At 40.9% G+C, this 24,065-nt stretch overlaps 2 protein-coding genes across 8 annotated transcripts in view; one reads left to right on the forward strand and one right to left on the reverse strand.

Moving 5' to 3' along the window:
• The first annotated feature begins 5,325 nt into the window (after positions 1–5,325).
• On the forward strand, positions 5,326–12,689 carry rbm42 (RNA binding motif protein 42). Of its 3 annotated transcripts, XM_088014317.1 has the most exons (13): positions 5,326–5,412; positions 5,714–5,770; positions 6,457–6,577; positions 7,288–7,351; positions 9,404–9,475; positions 10,466–10,608; positions 10,713–10,886; positions 10,973–11,113; positions 11,281–11,398; positions 11,484–11,581; positions 12,095–12,191; positions 12,290–12,421; positions 12,514–12,689. In XM_088014317.1, exons 2-12 carry the CDS (start codon positions 5,715–5,717, stop codon positions 12,400–12,402), a joined length of 1,197 nt encoding a protein of 398 aa, XP_087870443.1. In that variant the 5' UTR covers positions 5,326–5,412; position 5,714; the 3' UTR covers positions 12,403–12,421; positions 12,514–12,689. The 3 variants fall into 3 exon arrangements, with proteins under 3 accessions (XP_087870443.1, XP_014832429.1, XP_014832433.1); XM_014976943.2 differs by having other exon boundaries at positions 12,290–12,689; XM_014976947.2 differs by having other exon boundaries at positions 10,973–11,107; positions 12,290–12,689.
• A 77-nt stretch (positions 12,690–12,766) lies between these two features.
• The window catches only part of ppox (protoporphyrinogen oxidase), a 32,333-nt gene continuing 21,034 nt past the window's right edge, over positions 12,767–24,065 (reverse strand). For 2 of the 5 annotated variants that reach the window (XM_088014316.1, XM_088014312.1), the window contains 6 exons: positions 20,285–20,345; positions 19,964–20,082; positions 18,951–19,064; positions 14,881–15,030; positions 14,759–14,801; positions 13,809–14,659 (listed from right to left, as the gene is read on the reverse strand). In XM_088014316.1, the coding sequence (XP_087870442.1) occupies positions 14,523–14,659; positions 14,759–14,801; positions 14,881–15,030; positions 18,951–19,064; positions 19,964–20,082; positions 20,285–20,345 (624 nt within the window). In that variant the 3' untranslated portion in view covers positions 13,809–14,522. Of the gene's footprint in view, positions 14,660–14,758; positions 14,802–14,880; positions 15,031–18,950; positions 19,065–19,963; positions 20,083–20,284; positions 20,346–24,065 lie in introns of all 5 variants that reach the window. The other 3 variants (XM_088014311.1, XM_088014315.1, XM_088014313.1) reach the window with 3 other exon arrangements.

The raw sequence follows: 24,065 nt of genomic DNA on the forward strand, positions 1-24,065 counted from the left end.
CTCAGATTTTAGTCATTCTCTCATCTTTGAATAAGAAACTTTGAAGACAATGAACAGAACCAGAAACAAACACAGAGAAGCAACCTTCATGTATGCCACACAAATCTGTAATAAACTTGACAAATAATGAAAAATAGCAGATTAAATTTATTAAATAATAACAAGTAATAACTCTTTAAAACTGGTTAACAGGCATTTTTGGAAAATTACGATAACATGTTTTTTTGAAAAATTGCATTATCTTAAATAAAACACTTAAAGTTATGACATCCTGTGAACTGTCATGGAACCATGCTGAACATAATGTCACTCTGGAATTGTCAATATCTCATGTTGCCACTGTCACAAATATTAACTAATAAGTCAATATTAGTGAACTTACCCGGTTTAATAATCAATAGCATTATATTAAGGTCATTGTATGAAAATGATTATAATCCGGAATTGACAGGAGCTTGTCAGCACTGACATACCATGGCAACCGAGTGTCAGTTGTAGTGGTGGGTACCTAGTGGTAGCTATTATCAGCTGTTGCAGAAGAGGTCCCATCTGACAGTGCAGGAGTTGTCTTTCTCTGTTTAAGTCTGAACACCAGCTGTATATTTAAATATGTATGAGAATTATGTTGGAATTAAGATATATTTTATTTCTATTTGTTTGAACTAAAGTTATTCATATGCTACATTCTGTCTGAAACGGATAGAGAATGAGGTTAGCAGCCTGTGGCACCCATAGCCACCTTACTTGTGCCACCTTACCCAGTGGTAAGGTGGCACAAGTGGCACCTTACCCAGAAGCCCGTGGCACAAGTGACAGCTTATGGCAGCTGTCAACATGTTTTCACTGAGGCTGTTTATTGGAAACTGAAATTTGAGACTGTATAAAAAATAGACCAGGGCATATTTGCTTTTTTAAGGGAACAGAATACTTAAGAGGAAATGCAATACTTTGTGCCAGATCCACCATTATTTTCATTAATTATAAATTCATTCATATTAAATCTGACACAGAAGCTGTCACCAAAGAATATTCTATTTCTATTCTATTGTTTTCCCCACTAAGCATATTTAAATATGCTGAAGTATAGATAGATAGATAGCATTTATTGTCACTGAACAGAATTCAACGAAATTTCCATTGCAGCTCCCGTGCAAAAGGTCAAATATATACAGTATAAATAAGCAAACACACAATAATAATAATAACAATAATAACAATATATACAACTAAATTAACTAAAGGCACTCAACCATGCCAAAGAAGTAGCAGCAGGTCCAATTATGGCAAAGTACAAAGTACAAATTGTATGTATATACAATTAAAAATACTTTAAAAATACAACTGTTTATAAATATGGCTGCATGTATAAGGTTTCCAGTAACAAAACAGCGTGTTATGAAAGATTAAATGTTCAAATACGTCATTGTGCCTGTTAAACATATAACGCCGAGTGGAGCGGTCGAACGCTATAAGATGGCCGCCCTAAATCTCGTCAGCAAAAATAGGCGAGAGCGGTCCGTGAGGCGTGGGAGGTGCCAGTATGAGGTCGTGGCAACCCTTGGAAGGTGCCGAAGTCAGTGACAACACTGACAGCTAGACCCGAAAACAGTGGCACTAATGGCAGGTGTCAGATGAAGTGCCAGTACGAGGTGCCGAGGTCAGCCGAAGTCAGCCGAACGCAGTGGCAGCTCTGGCAGCTAGACCCGAAAGCAGTGGCACTTGTGGCAGGTGTCAGCGGAAGTGCCAGTACGAGGTGCCGAGGTCAGCCGAAGTCAGCCGAACGCAGTGGCAGCACTGGCAGCTAGTCCCGAAAGCAGTGGCACTTGTGGCAGGTGTCACACCTGCCACCGGAAGTGCCATTAGTAGGTGCGGTGTCACGATTTGCGCTCGGCCCTGCTCTACAGCAAGGTAGGATTGGCTTGAATTGCTCATAGCTAACATTACAGAGAAAGAGAACATAGTCAATGTTATTTTCTCAAAGAAAATGTAAAGTTAATAAGACACATACCTCATATGTATTAGGTATCAAACTTCGGCTTCTTTTTAAACAGGAGGTCTGGCCATTATAACTTGTGTTAGGTTTGCGTCACAATAAGGAATATTTCTTCTTCACCAACACACTGCACGCCTGTTGGTGCACTGCTGCCTCTCACTGGTGGAGATGGTGTATTGCACTACTTAGCCCTTGTGTTTAGAAATGGGGTCCATACCAACCGACCCCACACACGTAAAACTTTTATCATTTGCCACAGTTCTCTACGTTTGCCTCAGTCCTCGCACGCATGAGGGTTAAAACAGCCTTAAATAATGTTTCAAATGCTAAGTTCATAAGTGCTTTGTAGTGTTGAAAATGGATCAAAAATGTGCCGCACACGGAGCAGAAAATCAGCCAACACAAGCAATCAGACTTTACTTGTTTTATTCTTTTTTAGCGCTAAAAAAGGAGACGCTTACCCTTACAGACTAGGTGTGAATGTGACCGAGTCCATACAGCATCTGATCAAAAACGGGAAGCTTCGTTTACTATACTACGGATGCACCTGGTGGTCATCTGATGTCTTACGTCATTTAAATCAACTAAGTTTCTATTTCCTGGGAGACGGGAGTCTGAGGAGTTTCTATAGATAATACAACTACAAGGGCCTTTTGTGTGAAAGCATGTGAATGTTTTTGCCCTTGATAAGCGCCTCAACAGTAGACATCTTGCTGTAAAACTTTAGGATCGATTAAATTAAGAAAATTAAGACTAAACAACATGGCAGAGCTTTATAATATTACTACATAAAGCTAATTTTTAAAGTTTAATCGGTAATACTTTTATAACAAATTTATGTCAGATCATGATTTCTTGGTTAATGACAAGTTGTCATAATGAAGACATTTTGAATAATGTCAACTTTGTATTAAAAGTGTCATTATTTAGCGAATGACGCTTTATGACAACTGTCATAACTATTCATGAAGACTTATTGATGTTCATGACAGGTGTTATGTCATGTTTATGACAGTGTCATGACAGTCTTATTCAACCCCTTTCAAATAAAGTGTTACCTTTAACTGAAGTCCTAAAAGGGGTTTTAATGATTTTATCTTTTTTAATCTTTTTCAAAATGTCTTTCTCTTTCTCACTGTTTATTCAATGTCACATGCTGTTTTTATTTTAATGATGTAAAGCACTATGAAATGCCTTGCTGCTGAAATGTGCTATACAAATAAAATTTGATTGATGATTGATTGATTGAATGGCATACAAATAATTTTATTCTTTGCACAAATTGTTGATATTGTGATTTGCACAAAAAGGCTTTCAGAACAATACACTCCCTGTCCATTTTATTAGGTACACCTTCCTAGGTTTGGACCCCCTTTTGCCTTCAGCATCCTTCATGGCAGAGATCCAACAAGGTACTGAAAACGTTCCTCAGAGAGTCTGGTCCATAATGACATGATAACATGTCATTATGGACCAGATTTGTCTGGTCCATCCAGATAAATCTGGTCCAGATTTGTCACAGATTTGTCGGCTGCACATCCATGATGTGAATCTCCCGTTCCACCACATCCCAAAGGTTCTCTACTGGATTGAGATCCGGTGACTGTGGAGGCCATTCGAGTTCAGTGACTCATTGTTGTGTTCAAGAAACCAGTCTGAGATGATTCACACTTTGACATGGTGCATTATTCTGCTGGAAGTATCCATCAGAAGATGGGTTCACTGAGGTCATAAAGGGATGGACATGGTCAGCAACAATACTCAGGTAGGCTGTGGTGTTGACGTGATGCTCAGTTGGTACTAATGGACCCAAACTGTGCCAGGAAAATATCCCCCACATCACTGCACCACCACCAGCCTGAACCATTGATGCAGGATGGAGGCAGGATGGATCCATGCTTTCATGTTGTTGATGCCAAATTCTGACCCTACCATCTGAATGTCACAGCAGAAATCGAGACTCATCAGACCAGGCAACATTTTTCCAATCTTCTGTTGTCCAGTTTTGGTGAGTCTGTGTGAATTGTAGCCTCAGTTTCCTGTTTTTAGCTGACAGTAGTGGCACCTGCTGTGGTCTTCTGCTGCTGTAGCTCATCCGCCTCAAAGTTCACTGGATATTTTCTCTTTTTCTGACCATTCTCTGTAAACTCTAGATTTAGTTGTGCGTGAAAATTCCAGTAGATCTGGAGTTTCTGGAATACTCATATATTCATATAAGTGTCCATTAATAAATGTATTGAATTGTTCCTTTGTACAGGTTTCCTGCAAGTTTTAAATGTTTTGTTGAAGGAAGTACACACAAGCTGGAAGGTGACCTATAAACTTTTTAAAAGTTTTGGTGGCTCTTGTGGCCTTTATTTAGCAGTTGTCAGACAGGAAAGCGAGAGGGGATGGAGCTGGGGCAAAGGTCATCAGATCAGGACTGGAACCTGTGACGGGAACAACAAAGACTAACGTCTCCATACTTGGGACCACTTTGCCCCTACACCACTACCACACCCATCTACAACCTCCTTTACAACAGAACCTGATCCAACGAACAGAAACAAATCTGGTTGTTTGTCCTAGTCTTTAAGTAGGAAGGACAACTCTGTTTCTCTGCATGAGGTGGGCAGAGTAGCAAAAATTGTACTTAAGTGAGAGAAACACAACTTCAACAGATTTTTACTCAAGTAAAAATAACAAGTAGCCATCCAAGAAATGACTCAAGTAAGATTAATAAAGTATTACTAAAGTAAAAAAGGTGACTCAGATAGTGGAACAGAAAATCTGATTTACAATTTAACATAATTTAATCAGGCAGATATAGGGTTTTTTTTGTAAATTCTGGTATTTCAAAGTCTAAAATGAAAAAAAAATCCCAAATAAATAGCATAATTATAAAATTATAAAATAACACATCTTAAGCAGAATAAATTATTTTTACATCAGTTTTTTAAAATAAAAAACCCATGAAACTAAGATTTACAGTACGTAATGTAATATGAAAATTGTATTAGAACAACGAAACTGGTGTACGAACGAGGAATTTTATTTTAACATAAACTAGCTGTATGTCTGTGCAGTTTTGGTTCAATATCTGTTTTTCATTCAGTGAAAGTACTCTTGGTTTGTAGAGTTGCCAGAAACTGTACTCAAGTAAGAGTAGCAATATATACCACACTACTCAAGTAAAAGTAAAAAGTATGGTGCAGTAAAACTACTTCTCAAAGAACATTTTTTTCCCCAAAAAAAGTTACTCTAGAAAATGCTACTTACTACTGTGCTCTAATGAGGTTGTAGCAGTTTGTGCAACCAGACTCCAGTCCGCTAGGCGGCGGCATTATATCATAAAACTAGAGGCAGGTTAACCGGAAGAGAAGGTCAGCCGTCGGAGAAGAAACGGTATCCGAGCGTTTGATGAAAGATTCTCACTAAAAGTAAGAAGCCAGTTGTATTTTTTATATTTTGTCCTCCAAAGGAGTTCCTGCTATATTAATGAATGGTGTTGTAGGAGTTTCCTGCTATGTATTTGTCAGTTTACCTGAGTGAAACATATTTGTTTTGATTGTGCAGCTTTCATTCTCTTGGAATGAAAGCTGAGTGTTAAACGGGACGTTTGGAGTGTCGGTGATAAGGTACAGCAGCTCCAGAAAGACTCCAGTGTGGTGGAACGGAGCCCTGGATCGGATCGGCGGGTCCTGGTCGGGTTCTGGGTTCTGATTGTTTGTGTTTCTGCAGCATGGCGGGCAAGTCAGGGGAGGAGCGGCTGAAGGAGATGGAGGCTGAGATGGCTCTGTGAGTAGAAGTAACTTCAGCGTTTCCTCTCTGACATTCTGATCTGAGTCAGTGACTAAATGTTCCGGCGATCATCTCTTTTTGGGAAGGAATGGTGTTGCCACCAGGACAGAGCTTTCTCAGCATCACCAGCGAGTGGGTGTGAAAGTTGAAAACTTTAGGACAACGACCAGCAGAGATCAGATTCACTTCTAGAAATCCCCCAACAGCAGACCGAGGTTCTGCAGGGACGATGTGCTAAATATTGAGATCAGGGTCCTGGAAGGGCTCCTGCTTTCACCTAAAACACATCATCCACCCATCCACTGTGTGAGGTCAAGTCATCATGGGGGGATGATGGAAATTGGCAGGAAAATACTTGATCAGATCATCATATATATATATATATTTATATATATATATAACATGTACTTATTTGTATTCAATCTGCCACCGAATCCTTGACACCTGTCACCAAAGCTGCCTCTACTAAGCTGTAGCTGTATCAGTTTGTGGCAGCTGACACCAGATGTGCCACTGCCACGATATGAGCTCGGCCCTGCTGCCCAGGTGGTGTCCTGATCAGATGCTAAAACCAGTTCATCTCATTATTGTTTGATCACATTAGTTTTCAGATATTTATTTATCTTTATCAACAACATCAATGTCCGATCCTGATGCGGTTCTTTCTCTCTGACTTTATGCAGCTTTGAGCAGGAGGTTCTTGGTGGATCAGTATCAGGAAGTCCTCCTCTCATTGAGCCCATCCCTGTAGCCTTGGCTGTGCCAATGGTGCGACCCATCATAGGGACCAACACTTACAGACAGGTTTGTATCTTGGTTCTGTCAGACGTAGGCCTGTCACAATAATCAACAAATCAATTAATCGCACGATAAATTAGAACAAACTCAATAATTTCCATTGGTATGATTTATCATTTGTCTCTTTTTTTCTCTCTCTCTCTTTCTACCAAAACCTGGGTGATAAAAGTCTTCAGTTTGCTGCTTTGGTCTCAACTAGCTCTTATTTTGAAGGACAATTTTGTTTACAAAGACTTCAAAGTTAATTTTATTTGTCGTTTTGTTTATTTTGGGTGTTTTAAATGTTTTCCATGTTCATTATAATTTAAAGTTTATCTTATGGAATGTACTCTTACATTAATTTTTGCCATCACCATAATATTCCTTGAAAATGGCCTCAAAACAACAATATTATCGTTTATCGCAATAACATCTGGAACAATGTATAGTCCAGCAAAATTTGTTATGGTGACAGGCCTGGTCAGACTCCAACATTTAGTGGTGAACATGGTTCTCTCTGTTCAGTTGACGACAAACAGCTCTTTCATTTCTGTGAGTTCTTTTATTTTCAGACTCATTTGACCCAGAACTACTCATGCTTTGCTAAATTCTACAGTAACTCTGACTGAGCATCATCCAGCAATGGTTGCATGTTTCCTGTCAGGGTTATGTGAACTGTTAGTCATGATGCAAGCGGCTGAATAAAGTCCAGTCTCTCCCTCCCTTACCTCTCCTAGGTCCAGCAGACGTTAGAGGCCAGAGCAGCTAGTTTTGGTCCTCCTCCAGCATTTGTGGGTCCAGGTAGTAGTCTTGCTTTAACTAGACTGAGTAAAGATGTTTCATTAACTTGACGAAAGCAGAGGTCTCATTCTCGTGGCCCCCACCGTGATATGAAAGTATAATATTAGTGCGGCCCACAGGGTGAGCGGCCCTCTGAAGGGAGTCATGGCTGACATTCGGTGCTAGGCTAAGCTACACTGACTTCATGCACACTACGCTTGTAACAACAGAGCGGCAGATGACGGACCAGTCCGGTACCAGTTTCCCTTCCCTGCAGTCGCCATTCCGGTTCTTTCTACCATTAATGCCAGGATCAAACGCAGAGAAAGGCGATGGGCTGCTCATCATCCGCCGCGCTGCTGTGACAAGTAGAAGCGGTGATGACGTCACGCGTCGAGACGTTCTTCATACGTTGCTAGCTGGCTAAAGACTTCTATGAAACATAGAACAAGAGCGACGCCAAGTGGAATAAACTAAATTTTGTCACACCCTCATCATGTCTTTGTCAAAGCCAAAGCCTGCAGTTCTATGGAACTGCAGTGAAGTGAACCTCCAAGGGCTGAGGAGGGAGCTGCAGAACAGCTGGCTGAAATTAGCGTTCATAAATTGGATCAGCCTTGAGCCTAAATGCTGCTTGCTTGGCAGATATTGGAAAATCCAATATCCAACTCGAAACTAACGTCACTGCAGTCGGTAACACAACAAAACCACCAGGATGAAGTTTGTTTTGGACTGTGGCCTGTAAAGATGGCGCAGAGCGACTGGGCCTAAACGCCTCACAACGTCTGACACAGTGACGTTGGTTCAAAGCCCTATTGGCCCATGTTAGACGTAGAAGGCAGCTCTCCTCATGAACATAACGATGCAGCAGAAATACAGCGAGCAGAAAAGAGAGAAGCAAAAGAAGCCAAAGCAAAATATCTATTTTTTTTTTACAAAAAGACATGTTTAGGGGAAATAAGAAAATATATACATTACTTGATGGAAACTAGTGTAAGGAAAAGGAAAAACTAAATATATATTTATGCTTTTATTTCTTATTGTGTTGGTTTTGGTCCTCCATATGCAGTTCATATATTGGAGAAATAAACAATGTTGATGACATTTGAGGATATTTTTAAAATGTTTTTGTGGATCCTTTATGCGGCCCAGCCTCACCCATCCTCACCCATCCTCACCCATCCTCACCCAGCCTCACCCATCCTCACCCAGCCTCACCCATCCTCACCCATCCTCACCCATCCTCACCCAGCCTCACCCAGCCTCACCCAGCCTCACCCATCCTCACCCATCCTCACCCATCCTCACCCATCCTCACCCAGCCTCACCCATCCTCACCCATCCTCACCCATCCTCACCCATCCTCACCCATCCTCTGTCTCCAGCGGTCCGGGTAAACTGAGTTTGAGACTCTGCTGTAAAGGTTCTACACTGAACACTCCTTTGATGGGTTTGTACAAACCGTAGTAGTTTTGTGTTTTTGCTGCCTATATGTTAGTGACCCAAATCTCTGGTGTTGTGCTTCTGGAGGTTCCATGTAGGTTTTGTTGCTATGGCGTTCTGAGAAGCACTTTGTGAATTCCAAGGCTATTTTTAGCTCAAAACAAAACTTCACATTGATGCAAAAACTCAACATTTCCATTGTTAATTCTTCTCCTCTGAGGAACTGGAAGGAAACGTGTCACCTTGGAGCACACCTGTCAAGTCTCCCGATTTCGACTACACCTCCACTCACCCCCCACCCTTTACGACAGCAGCAGATGGATTAATGTTTGTCATATTCTCACGTCTGAAACTTCAACATATTTGGCAGCAATTTGTTGAATTTTCTGCCCATTTGTTGCAAAGTTATCAGTTTCATACTTTCCTTTAGACATAACTATTGTTAGCACAGGGAGAAATGATTCCAGCATATCTGGCCTTGTTTTCTACCAATCCACCTGAGTGATAATAATAACAGAGAACTAATCTGACTCTCCACTGAAAAAAGGTTTTAAATGAGGTTTTACCTGATGTGTTGATCAGATGCTGCTGTTCTTCACTTCCATTCACTGTGACTTGTGTCTGTCCCAGTTCCTCCAGTTCGTCCTCCTCCACCTCCCATCATGAGACCAGCCTTTGTCCCACATATTCTACAGAGACCAGGTATGTTCACCACCACACCTCTGAGTCATTGAGCCTGGTACAGTGGGTTGGACAGGATGCTGACTGGACCTCTCATGGTCCTGGTCCTTTCACAAAGTAAACAACCTTCATGGACTGGGTATTTGTAGTGGGGGGCAGGAAAAGGCTTTTTTACAGTTGGGTTCAGATTAACATGTTTGATTTCATAGCAGCCAGATGAGGGAGTGACTTTGGTTTGTTTATTTTATTGTTTATTTGAATGGAAACACATGCTTAGAATACATATTATAACATTTATAAGCTCATTTGGAATGTTTGTCTCTAAATGGACTTTTGACCACAATGATGTATAACAATAACAATATCAGCACAGCAGAATAAGACATTGACAGACCTGGGTTGACCTAAGCCCAATATTCCTATTATTATTCTGATAAATTGGTATGTGGCCCAGTACTGTCACCATATCGTACATGAACTATACAGTATCTACTGTCAGGAGTGACAGTAGATACAGTAGACACCAGACAGCTGGTGGACTCTGTCAGCACAGGGTTCTTGTTTCTGACCGTGGCCTAACTAAAGCAAAGGGCCAGCTGGAGTCAGTTTGCTGCCTCTACCTTCTGCTAGAGTTGCTTCATGATGCACTCAATGCTTCGCTTATGTCTGTTACTGGTGCATCTTTTCCTAACACGTTTTCCTTCCACATAACTTTTTGCTAATTTGCAGCAACTTTTAAACAAGCAGCTTCGCATTGACCTTCAGCAGTCGGCGCCTCCTTGTGGGCGGAGTCAGCAGTCCTCGCCATCATTGAGCTAGCCAGTCATTTTTATGTAATGTTCCTGTCTTTGGACAAAGTGAATGTTGGTTTATGATTTGCTGTAATCATCAAAATGACATGGAATAACAATAATATGAGCTTCAGTCTTTTAATTGAGTTACTTGAATAACTGAAGGTTTTTGATGTGATTGATAAGCTGTACCCATAATCCTCTGCTGTGTGCTGGTCAGGTGGTCAGAGGCTGCCGGTGATGCGAGGTCCTCCAGTAGCCCCGCCTCTGCCACGCCCTCCTCCTCCTCCACCCATGATGGTTCCTCCATCTCTGCCACAGGGGGGCGCTGCGCCTATTCAGCACCTGTCAGCTGCTCCCCGGGTCAGAACTCAGACATGTATCTTCTGGATGCTGCTGCTGCTGTTGTCTCTGCTGGAGCCTCATGACTACAGGCTGTTTCTAGGATTCCTGCTTGTTGTTGTCAGGTTGGTGAGATGGTGGCTGTCCCCATGGTTCCCACTCCTCCGAGACCAGGCAACCCATCGCTGGTCAAACCAACGCCGTCCATCATCCAGGCGGCGCCCACCGTCTACACGGCCCCTCCAGCCGCAGTGGTCCAGAGGAAGGCTGACGTCCAGGCCCAGAGACAAGCCAGGATGGTGTGAATTTCACCAGACTACTGTGGCCTTGCTGCTTCAGTTTCCCTGTGCTCTAACCAGATGTGTGTGTTATGTGGCTCTTTCAGGAAGAACTGGCAGCACGAGTGGCAAAGCAGCAGGCGGCTGTCATGGCGGCAGGTCTGCTGGACAGGAAGGACAGCGAGGAGAGCAGCTCTGTTATTGGCCCCAGCATGCCAGAGCCTGAGGTCCCTCACACCGAGGTGATGGTAGGCTCCCTGTCCTAGAAGTTCAGCAGAGTTGACGCGATGATCGATATTCTCATGTACCTGTGTGGTTATGAGGTCTGATCACCGCAGCCTCTGAACGGTCCAGAAGAGCTGGGTTAATCCCAGCTCTTCTGGACACTTCATGTAATGAAGTGTTTGTTTTTCAGCCTGTGGAAAGTGTTTCTGAGGACAAAAAGAAAGGGAAAAACGAAAAGGTGAAGAAGTGTATCCGTATAGCTGCGGGATCGACCTGGGAGGACCCCAGTCTGTTGGAGTGGGAGTCAGGTGAGAACAGGGCCTTCATGTTTAAAGCGTGTGCGCTCTAAAAATGCAGCATTTTTTGTGCTGAGGCTTCCCTGTTCTGTTGCAGATGATTTTCGTATATTCTGTGGAGATCTGGGTAACGAGGTCAACGATGACATCCTGGCCAGAGCCTTCAGCAGATACCCATCCTTCCTCAAAGCTAAAGTTGGACTTTTTCTTTCTTTTTTCAGCCTTTGCAGCCACTTTAGTAAAATACTGGTCTTAAATGTGATTTTTGTCTGGGAATCAGAAGGTAGAGAGTTCAGTCTTAGCTTCTGCCTACGCCATGTTACACCCTCATTTGTGTAGCTGTGTGCATGTGTAGCAGATGGGTGGATGTGACTATGGGATGTCTGTGGACACCAATTTATGCCAAAAATATTCTTTGCTTGTAGACTAACAGGCAACCAATTAATGCACAAAATCCGCGTAGGACAGCGAAAGTCCTAGCGCAAAATTTTTGCGAAACAGGCGGACGGAGCCTGGTGCTGCAAGGCTGGAGGCCTTGTCCTGTTAGGCTGTGATTTTATCTTTTCTTTTTATCTTTTTATTACTTTCTTTTTCTTTCTCACTGTTTAAAATTATGTAAAGCACTTTGAAATGCCTTGCTGCTGAAATGTGCTATACAAATAAAATTTGATTGATTGATTGTAAATGAATCTGGATTCTTGTCATCAGGTGGTCCGCGATAAACGGACTGGAAAAACAAAAGGCTACGGCTTCGTCAGCTTCAAAGACCCGAATGACTACGTGAGAGCCATGAGAGAAATGAACGGTCAGCGGCTTGTTGTTCCCTGATGCTTCACTGGGAGTCATGGTCTGGTCTGGACTGAAATGTGATTAAACATCATCTGTTTCTCTCCGTCTGTCCAGGAAAGTATGTTGGGAGTCGTCCTATCAAGCTAAGGAAAAGTATGTGGAAAGATCGCAACATTGAGGTGGTCCGCAAGAAACAGAAAGAGAAGAAGAAGCTTGGCCTCAGATAGTGTTTGATGCTCCTGGAGGGTGTGTGTGTGTGTGTTTGTTCTTGGCAGATTTTCTGTCAAATGCCTGACCTGTTATACACTCATACTTAATGCATCCCAATGTCCCCTCAGAGCTCCTGGTGTCTACAGGTTAGGGTGAGTGGAAACCCATTAGATTGTTCTCATAAGAACAGCAACACATGCAGGTGTGTCTTTGAAGAGAGGAGACCCTCTGATTCTTTGTGGCAATACTATAGGATGTGATGGTTGTTTAAGATGTCAAATAAAACTTGTTTCAAAGCTAAAAATGTCTTCACTGTTCATACACCACCAGCAGGTTCCAGGTTCAGCCAGATTAGTTTCATAACCAAGAGCAGTGAGCCACTGCACATACACACACATTTATTGAATTTTTCTTTCAGTATATTTGGGTGTTTTGTTGCATATATAAAGTGATTCAAAATGCCTAAAAAAACACTTGCTTGCATAAACTGCCATTAAGAGGAAAAATGCAACATTAGAGTCCACATAAGTGTATAAAAAAAAATGGAAAACTTCAAGCATGACATCAATCTGTTTTTTTTTTTTTTGGCCTGGTTAAAAAATGTATACAAAAGCTCATTGTATGCAAAAGCACGCCATCTGCATTACTTTAATTGCAGCAGTCTGGCTTTAAAACAGTTAATTTGTAAACGTGCCAATTCAAAAGAACTCAGCTTGTTTAGGACAAGCAAATAAGTTCTTCAATCCAGTTCAGTCCTAGTATTTAATACAATCAGATTCTGATCCAGTTTACAGAACAGTTCTGCATTTTGCAGCACTTGAACTCTAAATAAGCATTAATTGGAATAATACAGCTGTGTTGATTCAATTTTGATTAACATTTTGGAGTGCCCTAGTCTGCATCTACTGCTATGTCCCATCAAGGCTCAAGAGGGCGCTACAGACCATGGGAAGGAACAACTGAAGCCCAGGGCTTTGCAGGGGTTCCTTCCCTTAGTTTTTGTTTTTATCTTAGTTGAAAATTCAGGAAAAAACCTAATGATAAAGTACGCAACAGTGACATAAGTGCATATTTGATGTGCTAAAACTGAGCAAAAAGTATAATAGATAAAAGAAAAGTCAAACTGAGTGTAAGGAGAGCAAAACAAAGTGTTATAAATTTCATTACCTCAGAATCAGAATTCATCTTACATTTGTATCACAATATATGTTGTGATGGGTGGCGATAATGACAATATGATTTGTATAAAATATATAATAGAAAGGAAATTGGATCATACTGTATCACTGTCAGCATGTGGGGACAACGCAAAGCAAATTTAATCTCAGTTTTCCCCAACAGGTATGATGTTGTTTCTGCTGCTGTCAGAGCTGAGTTGATCTGAGGCTGTAGTTTTTAAAGTCGAACAGAGAAGGTTAAGAAGTACATTCACTGGCCACTTTATTAGGTACACCTGCCCAACTGCTCATTAATGCAAATGTTGAATCAACTAATCACATGGTAGCAACTCAATGCATCTAAGCATGCAGACATAGCCAAGATGATCTGCTGCATTTCAACCTGAGCATCAGAATGAGGAAGAAAGATGATTTAAGTGACTTTGAACGTGGCATGGTTGTTTGTTGGTCTGAGTATTTCAGAAACTGCTGATCTACTGGGATTTTCACACACAACCATCTCTAGGGTTTACAGAGAATGGTCAGAAAAAGAGAAAATATCCACTGAGTAGCAGTTCTGTAGGCACAAATGTCTTGTTGCTGCCAGAGGTCAGAGGAGAATGGCCAGACTGGTTTGAGCTGATAGAACAGCAACAGTAACTCAAATAACCCAAGGTATGCAGAAGAGCATCTCTGAACGCACAACATGTTGACCCTTGAGGCAGATGAGCTACAGCAGCAGAAGACCACAGCAGGTGCCACTACTGTCAGCTAAAAACAGGAAATTTCTGACTGAGCGGAAAGTCAGGAATTTTTTAATAATTTGTCCAAATTTGATGCTTTCAGAGGGGGCATAGTTACTCTTTAAAGACATAAAACTACAATTCCCTTAAAACAGGTGGGCAAAAAATTAGAAGGGTTCTTAGAAAATTAATGCATTTCAAGATGAGATGAGAATCTGATCTGTTGCTCATGTTGCATCAAGCTCCATCTCCCAACAACTCTGCTACAGCTGTTCGTCCACTGAAGATGACATCATTCACAGACACGCCATCATATGCTGAGCCAATCAGAGATAGCAATAGGTTATTGTTCTTTATAAAGGCTCGCATGGTATCTGAAAAAAACAAAAACAAAAAAAACAACAATAAAAAACAGACTTAGTTTTTCCCCAACTCCATATCATTTTTAATGTAAAACACAAATCAACACTCACCTACTCTCTGAAAGTGTCCGAGGTGATACTGAGGTATACAATCCTGAGAAGATAAACAGCAATGAAACCATCAGCAGACAGTGCTAACTGGATCTAAGCTACAGTGAGTGAAGCTGCTGTACCCTGTGAAGAGCCACATTACTCCAGCTGGGGGCCACACAGTGTCCCAAGTGGCGGCGCACTGCCTCGGTGGCCCTCGCTAAGAGGTGGTCTGCTGAGACGGCCTGGGGGGCCCCAAACACATTCTGGAACCAGGCACCTCCCATCATGACCTAGGAGATATGATGAGAAGGTCAGAGTTCAACACGCCAACACTGCATTCTGTTACAGTCAAGGTTTAAAAGGTTTCATATGTGATACATACAGAGTCCTCCATAAGTATTTACACCCCTTCAACTTTCATGGCACTTTACAACCACAAACAGATTTAATAAGGAAATCCTTTGGCAAAACGAGAGAATCCTGGATTAAAATCCCTCAGAGGCCACATCCAGGTGGAAACCAGGGTGTGTGTGCATCTATTTCGCACTGAACACACACACACATATTAAACCTATTGCACCCAAGAGGGGGGTAAAATTAATTTCCACCTGACAAAAACATACAAAAATAAATCAATAATAGCCTCACAGTCATCAGATTAAAGTGCAAACTTTTGGTGCCTCTGTAAAGGTAAGATGTCAAGGAATGGTTTCCTGGTGTCAGCACTATTGTAACTTTTACCCTGCCTGAATTATTAGTGATAGAATATAAGAAATTTAGCTTTTTTTTCACCTTGCCAAAAGTTTTTTATAAATAAATATTGCAAAACATCACTAAAATATTATTTTTAACACAAAAAGGTAGTTTAGACTTTTAAATCTACATGTTGTGTAAAAGTTCACCAAATTTGGACTCAATCATTTGAAATTTAGATTTTTTTTTAGAATTTTTTTACCGAGAAATTTCCCAGGCGGAGAGGTAATTTTGGCACATTTCTAAATATCTGTGACACATGCAGTTTCACATCATAACTGGGAATCTGTTCAAATTAAATGGGTGATTACAACTGAATGACATATAACATAAACTTTGGTCATGACATTTACTCCATATATATGCAAAATGTACCATTGTGCACTGTGTAATACACATAATAATGAACTGGCTCTTTCTATGACTCCAAGAGCGAGATTGTGACGAAATCATGCACAAATCAAAGACTAAATTGCAGAAAGATGTTTCCCTGCCCTCTCAAAACTGAACATTCCTCGCTCTAAAGCAATAAAGTGATATAAATTATACTGTAAAGTAAGAGATCACAATGAAAAATCCCCCTTTTATCAGTTCCCAAAGCCTGGGTTTTCTACACAAAGCCAGGTTGGAGAAATCCCCCACCGCACCATTTTGCTTTAGCTTCCAGACACGAAGCAGGAAGAGAGGGGGAGGGTAATCAGCTTGGCTCGAATGATCTTTGAAGCAGGAAAGCGCCGTCATTAGCACATAATAGACCCTTTTCAAAGTGACGTCAGACAATGGCCGCCATAACTCAAACCTGGGTATCTTTACTTCCGGTGTGATTTTGCTTTGGGAACCAAGCTGAAAAATTCCCGCATTCTCATAATCTTAAGGATATAATAAAAGGTAAGTTTAATAATAACAGCATTTAAGTGTTAGATAGCTGTTATTAATCATTGTAAAATCACCATTCTCTAACTGTGTATAAAATAAACAGCGACCGGAGAGTAAACCACCTAGCAGCAGCTTTAGCCACATTTAGGAAAAAATATACTCTCTGTCAGCGCTGTAACGTTTAGAGGTTCACTTTCTGTATTTTATAAAACAGTGTTTACGTGTTAGATAACCGTTATTAGTCATTGTCAATTTACCATTCTCCAACCAGCCTCCGATCATGAGTAAACCAGCTAGCAGCAGCTTTAGCCACAGTTAGGGAACATATACACCGCCGCCTGTCAGTGATGTAACGTTTAGAGGTTCATTTTCTGTATTAATGGAAAATAAAGGACATAAAAATAACTTTAATCTGATTACTGGATTTGAAATACGAGCTCGTTAGATTATTCGTTACCGGAAAAAGTGGTCCGATTAGAGGAAGGCATTACAAAGCAGCGGCGGCACCGGACATCTCTGCTTATAACAAACAAACCCCTATTTTATGGGATGAGTGGCAACTCCAGTCTATAATTTAAGAATCTGATCAAGATTAGAGCCTAAAACGTTATAGTTCAAAAACAGTAAAAAGTTCTGGTTAAGGAACAGTTATGTCACGTAGTTAGCTAGCTAACAAAATTCAGTAATGCTAAGCTAACGGTTACGCAAAACAAAAATACCTACCTTCATAGTCAAACAGGTATTGTTCGGTGAAGAATTTCTAGCCTTTGTCTAATTTAGATTTTGTTGTCAGAGAAAATTGGTTTGCAAATCGTGATCTATCTTCAAATCTTATTTTAGGCAAATGTTTTAGAGACTGTGTAAACTCCATGTCCGGTGTTCTGTCTGATCAACATATGCTGTCAGATATATACATATATATAAATATCTATATCTCTCTTTCTATATATATGTCTCTATATAGATATATATATAGATATATATGTGTCCATTTTACATATATATATATATATATATATATATATCATCATCTTCCCATGATGGAGGAACCATCATGGGAAGACAAGCCCCTACATGGGATGTACCACCGACAAATAACTGAAGTGGCTGATATCAGGAAATCCTACCAATGGTTGGAGAAAGCTGGACTCAAGGACAGCACAGAGGCCCTCATCCTGGCCGCCCAGGAACAGGCACTAAACACCAGAGCAATAGAGGCTCAGATCTACCACACCAGACAAGACCCAAGGTGTAGGTTGTGCAAGGAGGCCTCTGAGACAGTCCAGCACATAACAGCAGGGTGCAAGATGCTGGCAGGAAAATCGTACATGGAACGACATAACCAAGTGGCGGGCATAGTGTACAGGAACATCTGTGCCGAATATGGACTGGAAGCCCCGAGGTCAAAGTGGGGAACACCCCCAAAGGTGGTGGAGAATGACCGAGCTAAGATCCTGTGGGACTTCCAGATCCAAACAGACAAGATGGTAATGGCGAACCAACCGGACATTGTGGTGGTGGATAAAGAACAGAGGAAAGCCGTTGTGGTGGATGTAGCAATACCAAGTGACCACAACATCAGGAAAAAGGAGAAACTGGAGAAATACCAGGGCCTCAGAGAGGAACTGGAGAAGGCCTGGAAGGTGAAGACCACAGTGGTGCCTGTGGTCATAGGGGCCCTCGGGGCAGTCACCCCCAAACTGGAGCAGTGGCTCAAACAGATCCCAGGAACAACATCAGACATCTCAGTCCAGAAATGTGCAGTTCTAGGCACAGCCAAGATACTGGAGGAGAACCCTCAAGCTCCCAGGCCTCTGGTAGAGGACCCGAGCTCAGAGGATGAAAGAGACCACCCGCGGAGGGTGAGAGGGGAATTTAATTTTTTTTATATATATATATATGAAATAGACAACTTTATCGTTACTTACTATGTACACCGGAACTAAGGATACACAGCTTCGAGCCAAAACGGAGGTTATGTGACGTCATGTGAAAAGGGTCTATTCAAAGCTGCTAAAAACTCATTCAGAAAGCATGGGGGGGGGGGGTGTTCAGGTGAATTTCGACCCTGAAGTGAGCTTACAAAGCCAATATTATCAAGTATCCAAAGCTAAGAGTCTTCTGTGTCAAGTCATACCGAACATTTCCGGTCAGCCGACCGAAAATTCGCTTTTCAACACGCGTGTTTGTTGACAGGGCATTTAAATGGACACGTTCCTTTAAATCCGTCAGCTGATTTTAATTAGCCGTAAAACCATAACATTTTGGGCAAAACTTGTATGCAGGATAGTTTTCGAATGATGAAAGCCTTCTATAGCGGACAAAAAAAGTCACGATTAGCGGTTGTTTACGGAGTTAGCCGAAGACTCTCGAAAAGTGATCCCTCACAAGGGAGCACGGGCCTAACAGGTTTTAACCTGTATGGGCCTTAAAATCATTCTTGCAGATTTCAGAGGGTTCACTGTCCTTATTAAAATACTTCCACTCAAACTTCCAGTCACATATTTTCCAAGTAGGCATATAAGAAATTACAGATTTATAGTAAAATATATAACGCGTGCGTGTATGTGTGTGTGAGTACCGTCAGTCTTGTTGTCTGTCCAGTCTGTCTGTTGTGCTGAGGAAAGGGAACAGAATCATAGACTATCCCAAGTAAACCTGGGTCTTCCCATGAAGGAACAAGGTGGCCAAAACCCTGACAACAACAGAGACACAGAAAATAGTAGCAGGGTGTTTAGAAAAGTGAGTAAAGCTCAAAATTCTTATAATGGCTACAATTTCTTTACACGTGCACTGACAGTATGCAACATTCTGTTTCAAATCCAAACATGAAGAAAAAAATTTGAGTTTCTTCAGAAAATTAGGAAAATAAAATATGTTGAAACAGCAGTGTAATATCCTTGAAAACAAACTGCTGAATGCATCATGTGAATCAGTGAACTAGCATTTTTTACTGCACTGTCTTTAAGAACTGAGCTGTTTTGTTTTGCATAAAGTTGGGTAGCTTCTAACACCTATGAGGAGGTATTACAGCCCAAGAAGACTGGACAACATTCCATAGTTCCTCTGCATTCCTTGTTTTTTGTTCTTGTTATTTTCCCAGAGACAGAATCTTGAATGTCATTCAAGATTCCTATTGGGTCCAAACACATATTGGGCTGGCCACACCATAATATCGCCACAGGCTTGGTGTGGGATTGGTATCCTTTTGACTAATTGGTGTGTTTGGGGTCTCCATCTTGCCCAGAACAGCCATTTGAAGACCATTCCTCTTCAGAATTGGAAACACTGAAGGCTCAAGGCTCCAACTGATCCTAGATCCCTGACTTTCCATAAACTCAAAACCATCGTATGAGAAACATCCCATTTTAAGATACATTATCCACCATGCTTCACACTGCACTGTGGCTTGAATTCAGCTGTTGGCTCTGTTGATTTCTAACTGCCAGCCAAGCCAGCACAACTGGCTCAAATGACAGCAACACTTCCTCAGCATGCTCTCAGGTGCTACAGAAGTCAGTTAATCACCCATTCATTCAGGCCTGTGTGTGACAGCCTGAACATACAGCACAGTGGGGGTCTGGATGACCTTACCGTTACTGGGAGGATGGAGCCCTCATACTCCAGACTGGCTACAGCCACAGTTACTGTTGAGATGTCCTGCAGCTGCTGGACAAGACCCTGGCAGGAGGGGGGCAGGATACAGGACAGGGCTGAAGGGAGCAGGGGGGTACAAGAGAACAATTTACAGTTTCTTAAAGGTTTTAATGTGTACAACCACTTAAAGCGCAAGATGCTTACAATTTCTGATCAAAATTGCTGACAACATTCAACTGAGTAACTTCCATGTTGTTCATACAGAAGGTAAGCTTATCAACGACCCCTTCAGGTATAACTGAAACAGTTCCCACTTGCCTTTAGCTGGTAGTGCAGACATGATGTGATCAGCTGATATTGTACCATCTTCCACATGGACCTACACACAAAACATTTAATGGACAAACTGATAGATGTAGAAACAGCACTTCAATCGTTGTTGATCTTCTCAAAATGTGCCTTTTATTGAACAGGACAATTCAAGTTAACATGTGAAGCTGATTAGGCTCGACTACTGCAGGAAGCATGTCCAAATTATAAACAGGATCATATATTTACTGTCTGTATGAGAGCTTTAATATGGACTCAGTTTGTGTGGTTACTGTCCTGCTGCACCATGGTGGTGGTGACGGTGGAAAGATTTTGTCCCTCAATCTTACCACGATTCTCGCCTGATCTGTCTCTGTTGTGTCCCAGATAGCAAGCGATGGCAACTCAATGTTGAATTATGGTCAAAAAGTTGAATTCATGGTTAAGGTTGATGACTGACGGTGGATCAACCATCAAATAATCATCCAATTCTAGCCAATTAACTAATGTTGTAAAGATGTCATTGAATCAATGTTTTAGGGGCAAATTCTAATGATTGAAATCTAATGTCGAATGCAGTATTTATTTCCACTTTGGTTTTATGTTGTTTAGTTTTTATTCAAGTACATTTTTTGTTAATGGAGACTGAAAATCAATTTTATTTTTGTTTTTGGTTGTTTATCAGTTCCAGTGTTATGTGTTCTTTTGAAAATAAAGTGCATCTATCTATGACAGGAAATAGTATGCATTATTACATCATTTCCATTAAATCAGTGTCAAAAGGTCTTGAAACAATATTATCGTTTATCGCAATAATTTTTTGGACAATTAATTGCTTAGCAAAATTTGTTATTGTGACAGGCCTATTTCTGACTGACTGCATAATGTGTTGACACAAAAACTTCTACAAGTCACTCCAAGCAGTGGAGTGGCCCACTTCCCTTTTTACATTAGTGGTTTGTTCCATCCACACAGCCCCTTAGCTGCTGACTTGTCTGCAACCTGCTTCTGAATTGAATTCTATTCTGAGAACTTGTATAGAATGTTTTGGGGTATTACTTTTATCTTAACTGTGTTTATTGAAAAATAACTTCATTGTTTTGTGCATATGCTGCAGCTTCATAGGTAAATGTGATTATATGTCAACATTTAATTAAATATTCATGAATATTCATTGGAGTGTCCTTATTAATTTAACTGTGAGTGTACAAATGGACCGTATGGTTTGTGTGTATGCTCTCAGACCTATAACCAGTACATTATTTAATATTTCAATGTGTTTCAAATGTTTGTCCTTTTTCTAACCAGTGCCTTCCTCACTCTTAGTTTTATGTTTTCCAGCTGCTGCTCAGCAGTTTGACCCAACGCAGACTGACAAAGACTGCAGCAAAACTGTAAAGTAGTGTCTTCGTTATGTACCACAGTGGGAGGAAGGCATCAAGGAACCAAAGTGGCACCAACCTATGGAGTGAAAATAGTCTCAAAATATTTGTGTGTGTGTAACAGGATTTGTGCGTGTGTAAAAAGATTTGGGTGCTTGTAAAAATATCTGTGCGTGTGTAATACTGGATTTGTAAACCTTAAAAATAAAATAAACCTTCTCCTACGCCTATACATGTTGAAAAAGTACACACAAATCACCTGGTACACACACACAAAACTGCATTTACACACAGATCCGGTTATGAGTGCACAACTATTTTTGAGACTCATTTCATGCTTCGGGGAAGCTCCCAGATTTGTGTGTAGATGGTGCGTTTACATGCTAGTAAAAGCTGGGACATCTGAGTTTTGCTCTGAGTCTAGTGTTTTGAGAGACAGCAGGCGCAAATCGTGACACCGCACCTACTAATGGCACTTCCGGTGGCAGGTGTGACACCTGCCATTAGTGCCACTGCGTTCGGCTGACTTCGGCTGACCTCGGCACCTCTTACTGGCACTTCCTCTGACACCTGCCATTAGTGCCACTATTTTCGGGTCTAGCTGTCAGTGTTGCCACTGCGTTCGGCTGACTTCGGCTGACCTCGGCACCTCTTACTGGCACTTCCTCTGACACCTGCCATTAGTGCCACTGTTTTCGGGTCTAGCTGTCAGTGTTGTTACTGACTTCGGCACCTTCCAAGGGTTGCCACGACCTCATACTGGCACCTCCCACGCCTCACGGACCGCTCTCGCCTATTTTTGCTGACGAGATTTAGGGCGGCCATCTTATAGCGTTCGACCGCTCCACTCAGCGTTATATGTTTAACAGGCACAATGACGTATTTGAACATTTAATCTTTCATAACACGCTGTTTTGTTACTGGAAACCTTATACATGCAGCCATATTTATAAACAGTTGTATTTTTAAAGTATTTTTAATTGTATTATACATACTTCAGCATATTTAAATATGCTTAGTGGGGAAAACAATAGAATAGAAATAGAATATTCTTTGGTGACAGCTTCTGTGTCAGATTTAATATGAATGAATTTATAATTAATGAAAATAATGGTGGATCTGGCACAAAGTATTGCATTTCCTCTTAAGTATTCTGTTCCCTTAAAAAAGCAAATATGCCCTGGTCTATTTTTTATACAGTCTCAAATTTCAGTTTCCAATAAACAGCCTCAGTGAAAACATGTTGACAGCTGCCATAAGCTGTCACTTGTGCCACGGGCTTCTGGGTAAGGTGCCACTTGTGCCACCTTACCACTGGGTAAGGTGGCACAAGTAAGGTGGCTATGGGTGCCACAGGCTGCTAACCTCATTCTCTATCCGTTTCAGACAGAATGTAGCATATGAATAACTTTAGTTTAAAGAAATAGAAATAAAATATATCTTAATTCCAACATAATTCTCATACATATTTAAATATACAGCCGGTGTTCAGACTTAAACAGAGAAAGACAACTCCTGCACTGTCAGATGGGACCTCTTCTGCAACAGCTGATAATAGCTACCACTAGGTACCCACCACTACAACTGACACTAGGTTGCCATGGTATGTCAGTGCTGACAAGCTCCTGTCAATTCCGGATTATAATTATTTTCATACAGTGACCTTAATATAATGCTATTGATTATTAAACCGGGTAAGTTCACTAATATTGACTTATTAGTTAATATTAGTGACAGTGGCAACATGAGATATTGACAATTCCAGAGTGACATTATGTTCAGCATGGTTCCATGACAGTTCACAGGATGTCATTAGTTATAGTGGCTGCCTGGTCTATTATCTAATAGACCAGGCAGCCACTATAACTTTCATTGTTTTTTGTTAAGATAATGCAATTTTAAAAAAAAAAACATGTTATCATAATTTTCCAAAAATGCCTGTTAACCAGTTTTAAATAGTTATTACTTGTTTTTATTTATTAAATTTAATCTCTGCTATTTTTCATTATTTGTCAAGTTTATTACAGATTTGTGTGGCATACATGAAGGTTGCTTCTCTGTGTTTGTTTCTGGTTCTGTTCATTGTCTTCAAAGTTTCTTATTCAAAGATGAGAAAATGACTAAAATCTGAGCTACAAAATGCATTTCAACAGCATTTTCAAGGCAGCAGGAGGACTTTCACTTTCAAGTTAAACCACCTTCAATTTTTTTACACCAATATTGAATATTGATAAGTCAAAACACAAAGTATTTACACCTCAAAAAATTTGACAATGTGTGAATCCTAAGCAGCATTAAGAACAAGATTGTTACATATTTTTGGAAATAAAAATTACTTTGGGTTTTACTTAAGATGAAAATGCTTTTTTCAAAGAAAATTGTGCTGCTTACATATTATTTTATTTGGC

Source organism: Poecilia mexicana, unplaced genomic scaffold (assembly GCF_051168715.1).
Source record: "Poecilia mexicana isolate PSO_F unplaced genomic scaffold, ASM5116871v1 scaffold_16, whole genome shotgun sequence".
Classification (NCBI taxonomy): Eukaryota; Metazoa; Chordata; class Actinopteri; order Cyprinodontiformes; family Poeciliidae; genus Poecilia; species Poecilia mexicana.